Source organism: Chrysochloris asiatica, unplaced genomic scaffold, assembly GCF_000296735.1.
Source record: "Chrysochloris asiatica unplaced genomic scaffold, ChrAsi1.0 scaffold00303, whole genome shotgun sequence".
In the NCBI taxonomy this organism is placed as follows: domain Eukaryota; kingdom Metazoa; phylum Chordata; class Mammalia; order Afrosoricida; family Chrysochloridae; genus Chrysochloris; species Chrysochloris asiatica.
Genome location: NW_006408821.1, coordinates 607,578 through 619,237, shown reverse-complemented (window position 1 = coordinate 619,237; position 11,660 = coordinate 607,578). Strand labels below are relative to the sequence as shown.

The 11,660-nt window shown below is 37.1% G+C and overlaps 1 protein-coding gene across 1 annotated transcript in view; it reads right to left on the bottom strand.

The window, feature by feature from the left end:
* The window catches only part of CENPC (centromere protein C), a 167,360-nt gene that overhangs the window by 29,320 nt on the left and 126,380 nt on the right, over positions 1–11,660 (bottom strand). Inside the window, exons 15-17 of the mRNA XM_006874819.1 lie at positions 9,499–9,630; positions 8,773–8,868; positions 6,072–6,226 (exon numbers count right to left, since the gene is read on the bottom strand). Of these exons, the coding sequence (XP_006874881.1) occupies positions 6,072–6,226; positions 8,773–8,868; positions 9,499–9,630 (383 nt within the window). The remainder of the gene's footprint in view (positions 1–6,071; positions 6,227–8,772; positions 8,869–9,498; positions 9,631–11,660) is intronic.

Here is an 11,660-nt window from a genome sequence, read left to right as displayed (position 1 = left end):
TAAACATCTTTCTGATATTCTCTGCTTTCAGCCAAGATCCATCAGACATCAGCAATGATATCTCTTGTTCCAAGGCCTCTTCTGAATCCAGCTTAAACCTCTGGAAGTTCTCTGTCAATGTATGATTGCAGCCGTTTCTGTATTACCTTTAGCAAAACCTTACTCGCTTGAGATATCAAAGAGATTGTCCCATGATTTCTGCATTCCATTGGGTCACCTCTCTTTGGAATGCGCATAGTGAGCAGAAATGGACTGGCATTGGCTATTTTGAATTTGCTGATCATATGGTACACCTATATCCAGGAATAGCATCAGATTCATCATCCAAAAGAAAATTTCAAAATCTATCTTGAAGTACAATGCTGTCTGAGATAAAATAATATCTGTATGTTATAGTAAGACTAGTTAATACCACTATCAATCAAATTTCATACCAACTACTAAAGCCAGAGATGATGACGTTGAAAAATTCTACCAGCTTCTTCCGTCTGAAATTGATCCAACAAGCAATCAACGTGTATTGATATTTACTGGCAATGCAATGCAAAGGTTGGAAACAAAAGAGGTAGGAATAGAAGTTGGGAAATATGGTCTTGGTGACAGAAATGATGCTGAAGATAGTATGGCAGAATTTTGCAAGACCAATGACTTATTAAGGGAGCACAGTATATCCACATAATAAGCAATCAACAGAGAACCACGAGGTCAGTGGTTGGAGTCCATCCAGCCACTCCAAGGCTTACTGCTTCTGCAAAGATCTAAAGCCTCTGAAACCCTGCATAGGGTTGCTAAGAGTCAAAACTGACTCCGCAGCACTTTAACAACAACTTATTCACAGTAAATACCTTTATTAAGCAATATAAAATAGAACTGTACACATGGACTTCACCAGATGGAATACACAGAAGTCAAATTGACTACTTCTGTGGAAAGAGGCAGCAGAAATCTCCAGTCATCAGCCAAAACAAGGCCAGAGGCAGACTGTGGAACATTCCATCAACGGCTCATATGTAAGTTCAGGCTGAAGCTGAAGAAAATTAAAAGAAGTCCTTGAGAGCCAAAATATGACATTGAAGTTGCCATACCAGAATTCAGAAACCATCTTAAGAACAGATTTGATGTATTACACACTAATAACTGAAGACCAGAAGAGGTGAGTAATGACATCAAGAAAATCATGTAAGAAGAAAGCAAAAGGTGACTAAGAAGACAAAAGTTTAAGAAAAGATCAAAATGGCTGTCAGGAAAGACTTTGAAACGTTGAAACATATTCTTCAGCCAAAAGAAGCAAAAACAAATGTAAAAGACAAGGAAGTAAAAGAACTCAACAAAAAATTTCAAAGAACAGATAAAGAAATTAAAATATTATACTATAATGTGCTAAGACCTGGAGTTAGAACAGAAATAGGGAAAAACAAGCTCAGCATTTCTCAAGCTGAGAGAAGTGAGGAAAAAATTCAAGTCCTGGGTTGCAATATTGAATGATTGTATGGACAAAATATTGAGTCATACAGAAACATCAAAAGAAGAGATGGCTCTGATTACATATGATTTAGAACCCAAATCCTTATGATTAGATGAAATGCCAGAAATATATGAGGAAAATAACACTGCAGAGGAATAGCTCAGCCTGAATGGTATGGTGGTCCCAGTTACTACATCAGAATGTGATTTCTTGTCCCCTTATGTTCTTTGGATATGGTTGTAGCATTTGTAGGCTTGGACGTGACAAACTAATGATAACTGGTGCTGGACAGAGAAGGCTTATTTTTTATTATGGCAGCTTGCTATTTTTGTAACAATATGAGTTGAACACAACCAAAGGATGATGATAAATGATCTCCCCCCTTCTTCCTGGATGAGTGAGCAGATGATTGACATCAGCATCCATGAACATCTTCAATAAGCAATATTTGACTAATGCTGTATTTTGGTTGTGGTCCTAAGATCTGAAGTGCTACTTGACATCTCTTTTCTTCCATTGAGCTATTACCATCCAAACAACAAATACGGTAAAATAATACTTATGTTGAATGTGCTGCTTGCCTACACTTAGTCATCTTTGTATGAATCCAATGGATTTGTTTTCATTTTGGAATGATTTGTTGGTGTTTTTAAAATGTTTTTTAGCTGAAGCTCATGAAGAGCCATGAATACTTAAAACTGTGCCACTAATGAAAGGAAATCAGATCTAAGAAGGTACTTTTCTGTACCATATGTAAAATATCTTTTATCTGATTTATGATATGTAATAGTGACTGTGCTGTATCAGAGTTGTTTTAATGATATTATTCTAGGATGTTTACTTTCCAGATGATGATTACGAAGCTAATTAAAATAAAAATAAAAATGGTGACAGGTACCACAACAGTAACAGAACTGCTGTTTCCTGAGGTTTTGTTTTATACTTTTTCTTTTTTTAATGGAGTGTACTGGATGTCTCTATAATTTTATTCAGATGGCTGTAGAGCCTGGAAAAGCTGTTGCTGCTACTGATGCATAACATTCAGATTGGTCTTTTTATATAAATATTGCTGTTGTTATTAAGTACCGTGGCGTCGACTCCAACTCATAATGACCCTGTACAGGGTTTCCGAGGCTGTAAATCTTTACGGGAGCAGAAAGCCTCATCTTTCTCCCATGGAACAGCTGGTAGTTTAGAATTGCCAACCCTGTGCTTAGCAGCCCAATTAGTAACCACTATGCTACAAGAGCTCCTTAAATATAAATACACACACATACACACACACGTATATATATATATACACACACACACATAATTGGAATTTTTGGAAACGTCAGCTGTGCTGTCAATTTTGGAAAAAGTATCCCAGTTGTACTGTATTGAGTTAGCATTGTAAAGACATTAACAGCCATAATGGTCCAGACATGTTAAAGTTAATTTTTTTTTCCCCATTTGTATAGGGGTAACACTGTGTTGAATATGTAAGGTCTTATCTACATGGCTTTGATTACATAAACTAATAAAGTATCTCTAAATAATGGGAAAAAAAATTGAAGAAGAAGATAGAAAGAATACATAGAATCACTGAACTAAAAGGAAATGGTCAGAGTTCAACAATCTCAAAGGCAGCATATGATCAAGAACCACTGGTACAGAACGAAGAAGTTTAAACTGCATTGAAGGCACTGGTAAAAAAAAAAAAGAGTTCAAGAACTGATGGAATACAAATTGCAAGCTTCAACAACTGATGTAACACTGGATGTGCTCACTCATCTAATACCAGGAAATCTGGAAGACAACTACCGGCATAACAGATTGGAAGAATCTCAATTTGCGCCCATTCCAAAGAAAGGAGATCAAACGGAATGTGGAAATAATTTTCAATATCATTAACATCACTACAAATAAAATTTTGCTAAAGATAATTTTAAAATGCCTGTTAACAGTACACTGACAGGGAACTGCCCAAGGTTCAAGTAGGATTCAAATGAGGATGTTGAATGAGAGGTATCACTGATGATATCATATGGATCTTGCCTGAAAGCAGAGAATATCAGAAAGAGTTTACCTGTGCTTTATTGATTATGTAAAGGCTTTCAACTGTGTGCATCATGATGGCAGATGGACAGCAGTGCAAAGAATCGGTGTTCCGGAACACTTAACTGTGTTCATGAGAAACCGGTACACATACCAAGAGGCAGTCTTTCAAACAGAATAAATGGAAACAGAATGATTTAAAATCAAGAAAGGTGTGTGCTAGGGTAGTATTCTTTCACTATACTAATTCAATCTGTGTGCTGAGCAAATAATCCAAGAAGAATAACATGGCATCAGTATTGAAGGAAAACTCATTAGTAATCTGTGATATGTTGCTGATATAGCCTTGCATGCTGAACGCAAAGACGACAACTTAAAATACTTACTGATGAAGATTAGAGACAACAGCCTTCAGTAACAGGTTGCATCTCAATGTAAACAAAATAAAAACCCTCATCACCGGATCAATAAACAACACCATGATGCATGGAAAACAGACTGAAGTTGTTAATATCACATGCAAGTAAAATTTTGTTGACTATAATTCAAAAACAGCTCCAACACAGTACATCAACAGGGAACTGCCAGAAGTTCAAACCAGATTCAGAATAAAATGTGGAATTAGAAATTATCATTGCTGATGTCAGATGGATCTTGGCTGAAGCAGGACATTCCACAAAGATGTTTACTTGTGCTTTATTGACTATGCAAAGGCTTTTGACTGTGTGGATCATGACAAGCTATGGATAAACACTGCCAACAATGGGTATTCCAGAATACTTAATTGTGCTCATGAGGAACCTGTACATAGACCAAGAGGCAGTCATTCGAATAAAACAAGGGAACACTGAATGGTTTAAAATCAGGAAAGGTGTGCACCACGGTTGTGTTCTTTCAACATACTTATTCAATCTGTATGCTAGAGCAAATACTTCAAGACACTGGATTATATGAAGAACATGGCATCAGGATTAGAGGAAGAATCATTAACAACCTGCGATATGCAGATAATATAACATTGCTTTCTGAAGGCTAAGAGGATTTTAAGTCCTTTTAGGACAGATAAAGATGAAAGCTACAGCATTTCACAAGGATTGCACTTCAATGGAAAGAAAATTAAAATCCTCAAAACTGGAGCAATAAATAACATCATGGTACTTGAGAAAAGATTAAAGTTGTCAAAGACTTGATTTCACTTGTTCCACAATCAGCAATTATGAAAGCCGCAATCAAGGAATTAAATGATGTATTGCACTAGGCAAACAAGCGCTCTTAAAGTGTTCAAGGGCAAAGATGTCAGTTTGAGCACTAAGGTGCACCTAACCCAAACCATGGTGTTTTCAGTGGTCTCATAAGCATTTGAATGTTTGACAATGAATAAGAAAGACCATAAAATAATTGATGTATCCGAATTACGGTATTGGAGAAGAATATTGAAAGTAAACCTGTGTTGGAACAAGTACAGCAAGAATGCGCTTTCGAAATCAGGATGGTGAAACTTCATCTCTCATACTTTGGACATGTTATCAGGATGGACAAGTAACTGAGGAAGGGTATGATGCTTGGTAAAGCTAAAAAAAGAGATCAGCTAAAAAGAGGAAGATCCCAATGAGATGGACTGACACAGTGGCAGCAGTAACAGGCTCAAATGTAACAAAAATTGTGAGAATGGCATAGAACCCGGCAGTGTTTCATTCTCTTGTGCATAGCATTGCTAGGAGTCAGAACTGACTCATCACACCTAACAACAACAAAACCTTCGCAATTCCTCTGGAAGTGGTTCTTTTCTCTCTTAAACCCACAGCTGTTGGTTTGATTCGAACTCACAGCAATCAAAGATGATATACTAGGAATGCTGTGGATCTTTACAAATGCAGACTGCCCATCTTTCTCTAGTGGAATGGCTTGTGGTTAATTACTGCCAATAGTTTTGGGTAGTTTTTATTACATAGTGGTAGAGCAAGAATTTGGAGCCTAATGAAGTGCCATATACTAATTGGGTGACCCTGGGTAAATTACTTAATCATTCTCTGTTAGTATACTCATCAGCAAATAATAGATGTAACATACAAATGAAATACTATGTGTTAGGTGCTTTGCACATTTAGAAAGCTCTTAAAGAAAATGAGTGTGTGCAAGTATGTGTATGTGACTCACAACTTCAGACCATAATATTGTGTAATAGTATACTCGTCAATACTTAACTTGTTCTTAGTTGTGGGACTCCTGGCAAATTGTTAACTTTTGAACAAGGTTTTTGAACTACTTCTCAATTACATGAGCTGAAAATGAGGAACTGAACTTTATCTCCATAAACCCCTCTAGCTCAACACTGTGAATGATTTGTTTGTATACCTATATTCTAAACTTCTTTTATACAAAAGACGAGTCCTTTTACCTTCTGACTCTCAAGGTAATAGAGCTAGGCACAGAACAGGTGATTTAAAAGAATTAATGGTGCATTGATCAAACAGATTTAACATTTTAGTTCCTCCCTCATCAAGTAGAATAAAGAAGTGTTGTACCTATAGTAACAACAAATAAATATAGAAGAAACATAAATACTCACCAATATATCTACACCAACATACTGCATTCCTTTTTCTTGACATGGTCCTAATATCAATTTTCCAGTAGAAAAAAAAGGTGTATCCAATGTTTTATACACTCTCAATTCTTTATGGTCAACAAAAAATTTACATGTATCTCGTGGCCTTATAAGATCTATGGTTAAAAAAAAAATGACATAAAAGTAAAGCAAGAGAAATGACATTGCTCAGTGATACAGTAACATACAAGCAAATCAACATGCAAGAAGCTTCAAAAAGTTTGTGGAAAAACTCCATTATGTTGTAATTCCACTCTTTCCACTAACTTTTTGAAGCCCCTTAATAGCAGAGGCACTGTGGGTTAATGCGCTGAACTGCAATGTTTGAATTGCAAGGTCGGCGGTTCAATCTCACCAGCCGCTCCTTGGAAACTCTATACAGGATCGCTATGGGTTGGCACCGACTCAATGGCACTTAAGAACAACAACAATAATAGAGTAAGTTATTTTTATGCAAAAACTACCTTAGAAATAAAGAACTAATGATTAAGATCACCGACTCTAAAACTTCTGTAAAATGGCTTAGTACCAGTTTATCTGTTAAAGATTACTGTAATCATCAAATATGTGTAAAATATTTGAAACAATGTCTGATACTAAGTAAACACTATGTAAATATAAACTATTAATAGTAATGGCAATATCTGTATTGCTATTTTAACTCAGAAGAAAATGAAAATCAGGAAGAGGCAAGAAAAAGATTCCATATCTTTAAAAAGGTTTTATAATGTATCATCAGTATGACAACAAATTCTTTAAAGCTAACTTGACCAACAGGTAAGAGTTTTAAAAGTTATGAAGACACCAAGCATTCCAACTATTGCTTACAAATTAAAGTCGTAATTTGGAATTTTTCCCTTTTACTTACAAACCATTACAGATTTGTATGCTTTACTATCAGCAACAACTTCTGTTTTTCCAGGATATATAGAAATGTTGATGATTCCACAGAGTAACAGATATAGAAATTGCACAGACACAAAAGAAAGAAAGGGATGAACTCAAGACAACACTTGCAAATACCGTACACACTGGTGGTGGTGGTGATAGTTATATGCCATGGAGTTGGTTCCAACTCATAGGAACCCTGCATAGGGTTTCTGAGGCTGTAAATCTCTATGGGTGCAGAAAGCCTCAACTACTGGTAGTTTTGAACTGTTGATCTTGAGGTTAGCAGCCTGACTCATAATCACTACGCTACTAGTACAGTTAACTTTATAAATTGTTAAAATGTTTAAATAATTTATGTATGTGAATACAACTTGATTGGTAAATAGCTGAATATTTCCTACTAGCCCCAACCATAGACCCATAATAGACCCTTCTTTGGGACCTTCTTTGGCTTTCTGTACCTTCAAATGACAAAATGACTAATGCCTATCTAATACAGAAGGGGACACCTGGTGTAGCATTACAGGATCTGAACTGGGACTGCAACACAAGATTGGCAGTACAAACTCACCAGCTGCTTTTCAGAAACCCTAGCTCTGGTAGCATAGTGGTTACGAATCCGGCTGCGAACCTTATGGTCAGCAGTTCAAAACTACCAGACACTATGCAGGAGAAAGATGAGGCTTTCTGCTCCCATAAAGATTTACAGCCTTGGAAACCCTTTACAGGGTCACTATGGGTCGGAACTGACTCAACAGTACTTAACAACAACAACAAATATATGGTCACTATGAGTTGGTACAGAGTCAACAGCACTCACTTAACAACAACAATACAGAAGAAGTGCAATGGCTCTAGAGGAATAGAGGATAAGCATTGGACTATAAACTACAACATCAGTGGTTTGAGCTCACCAGCCACTCTGAAGGAGAGAAATGAAGCTTTCTACTTCCTCAAGTACTTACGGTCTTAGAAACCCTATACAGGGTCGCTGTGAGTTAGAACTTGATGGCACTTAACAACAACAAATACAGTAGGAGCTTTTAGGACTTTGTACCAGCCTTAAGGAGAGCACTACAGTGGTTCAGTAGAATTAACAATGGACTGCAAGCCAAAAGGTCAGAGGATCAAGCACACCAGCTGCTCCATGGGAAGAAAGACCAGGGTTTCTGTTCTTGCAAAGATTTACAGCCTCGGAAACCCTACACAGGGTTATTATGAGTCAGAACCGACTAAACAGCGCTTCACAGCAACCCTCCTTAAGGTTTCACATTCAGATACCACTATTCAAACCCCAAAAACTGGAAATCTGTCAGTATCCTTCCCACAGTTCCTGACTGACATTAAGGGTAGTGAGAGCATGTCTTAGGGTCTATCAATTAACTTGCTACAATTCCCCATAAACAACAGCCCTGCTCCCATGTTTTCTTGATCAAAGAAGGGCTACACTTGTACCCCAGAGGACAAATACATAGTGCCATATGTCCGCTGGGGTTGAAACAGAAATAAAGAAAGAGAAAGAGAAAGCTGATAGGTTGGCCATCATGTCAGCAGTTGATTATCACTGTTGTTAAGTGCTATCAATTGGTTCCCACTCATAGTGACCCTGTATAGGGTTTCTGAGGAGTGGCTGGTAAGCCTGAATCGCTGAGCTTGCAGTTCAAACTGACCTTGCAATTCAACACATTAACTGACAATGCCATACCAGGTCTCCTGATTATCACTAATTGTTAATAAATAAAATTATTTTCAGTATCATCCCTGATCTTACCCCTTAGAATACACTCGTCTGTTTCTGGATCCTTTACCCTTGTTGGCTGAAAAGGATCTCCTAGAGGCACATCCAGATTTGCTACTAAACTATTCTCTGCAAAAGAAATACCATTGAAATACAAATTATATTCTTAAAATTTTGCTCAATGATTTAAAAATAAAGTCCAGGATAAAATAAAACTATAAATAATTTGTAAAAGAAAACATTCAGAGGTATAACAATCTTATCCTGTTTAAAATGTCCAAAGTGATAAACAAAAGTTCTAATTTAAAAACATACAATAATTTAATATAAAAGCAATACCTTAAAATTCTTGATTACTGTAAGCCAATCATAATGATTCTTAAAGTCCTCTATCATTGAAAGATTAAATGATATTTTGCATATTCTCTAAGAAAGTTAGATGTGATATGCTTCAGAATTAACATATTAAAATGTATATTTTAACTATAGGTTGGGCATGGAAAAGGTGAGTTTTATTTAACTAGGCAAGTTATGCAGGAGATCATTTATATTATACTATTAATGATTTTTAAAAATGAGATCAAGTAAATTCACTTCAGAGATTTGAGGAAAAAAGTAGACATTAAAAATAAATACCTATAATATCAAGCCTATATTATTATTATTGAGTCTATTATTATTTGTTTTTATTAATTTCACAGTATTTCTTAAGACACTGTTCTTAAAATCTAAAAGTTACATTCAGGAATAAGATCATACTTCTTTCATTCTTATCAAGACATCTCTTTTCCCGATTAGTTATTTTGCTGACTTTTCCTCTGTTTCCATTAGTGGTCTTCCTTTTAGGCGACACTCTGTCTGGGGATAGTATTCCACCAACCACAAATCCTCCTGAAATTCAACAACAACAAAGACAAATTAAAATATCATTCATCTGTTAGTTTGTCACGCTGTTCTGGCTTGTGTGATGCTGTGATGGTGGAAGTTATGCCACTGGCATTGTGAATGCCAACAAGGTCACGCATAGTGAACATAATTCAACTGAATTTCCAGAGTAGGATAGATTCAGAAGAAGTAAAGGTGGACAACTTCTGAATGTTTAGTCACTGAAAATCTTACAAATAGCAGTGAAACTCTTGTCAGATAGAATACTGAATACTGAAACATGATGAATAACACCAGAATACTGTCAGCCACAGTGCTGAAAGATGAGGCCCTCAAGTGGGAAGGCACTCAAAATATGTTAAGAGCTGTCTTCTAACATAGAGTTGACTGTGATGACATTAATGGAGTGAAGTCCTCTGGACCTTCAATTACTGATGGGCCACAACTCAAAATGAGAAAAAATAGCTGCAAACATCCATTAATAAATGGAATGTGGAATGTGTGAAATATAAATTTAGGAAAATTGGAAGTTGTCAAAAATGAAATGGAACACATAGAGATCAATCCTACGCATTAGTGAGCTGAAATGGACTGGTATTGATCATCTTGAATCTAATAATCACTTGGTTTACTACTCCGGGAATGGCAGATTAAAGAGGCATGGCGTTGCATTCATAATCAAAAAGAACATATTAAGATCAGTCATGAGGTACAACGCTGTTCATAATCCATATGCGTATAAGGTAGACCAGCAGTTAATATCACTACTTTTCAAATGTATGCACCAACCACTAAAGCCACAGATGAAAAAACTAAAGAATTCTACCAACTTCTTTAGTCTGAAATTGATAAAACATGTAATCAAGATGTATTGATAATTAATGGTGAATGGTATGTAAAGGTTGGAGACAAAGAGAAAGGATCAGTAGTTGGAAAATATGGCCTTGATAACAGACACTATGCTAGAGATCGCATGATAGAACTTTGCAAGACAAATGACTTCTTCATTGCAAATACCTTTTAAAAGCAACATAAAAGATGATTATGCAAAAAACAGCAACGAAGCTGCGAACTAAGTCCAACCACGTTCAATAGACTCCTGTCAACCTGGATCGCAACCTGGGTGGCGAGCAATACAGCGAGACCTAGGGACTCCTGAGCCCTCGGACAGGGACATAGTCATAGAGGAATACAGCAGAGAGTGAAGCGTCCAGCTGATATGAAGTGAGGGGAGATGCACAAGAATGCCCATACTTGCAAACAGTACCCATTTGACTTAGCTTCAATGGCTGGATGATCAGAACTTGACTAGAGGAAAAAGAGGAAAAAGAGTCTAATCTGCTACAATTTGATGAACTTGACCTATACTTATGGATATAGTAGCTTAAATGAGGGAACAAATCTTTATAGAAAGGATCATTCCTATCCCCTCTGTACACAGGGTTGACAGGGATAGGCAACTTAGACATTGGCTACCCAAAATAGGGGAGAGGGGCAACAAAGGCATGAAGTGACCAGCTTACAAGTTTTCAGGAGGGAGCTTAGTTTCAGAGGGTAGAGGCGAAGGTAAAATCTCCACTAAGTAGTTTCCAACCTGTCTCGATGCGACTGGTGAAAGGAGACAGAGATACGACTTTTGTGGTTCAATAATGAATAACTGCTATCAGGACTAATTGTGAATGATGCAAATGTAAAGGTAGACGTTTTATGACAAAAGGAAGGGAGTGGTTGATCTTGCAGCCCAGGAGCAGAGGACCCTGGGACCATCAAGGGAGAAGACCGGAGTGTAGGACCCTATCCAGAGAAGTAATGATGCCAGAGATGAAGACAGAGATGATGACATGGAGAGATGGAGCAGCTGGAGACTCTACACTAAAGGAGGGAGAGGGGCTGTGTGCTGGTAGCCGGGAGGCTGGCAATGCAAGGTACACCCTTTGGTTGTTTGAAGGGTTATATATTCCTGACTGCTTTAGTGTTGTTGTTGTTAAGTGCCGTCGAGTCGGTTCCGACCCATAGCGACCCTGTACAGGGTTTCC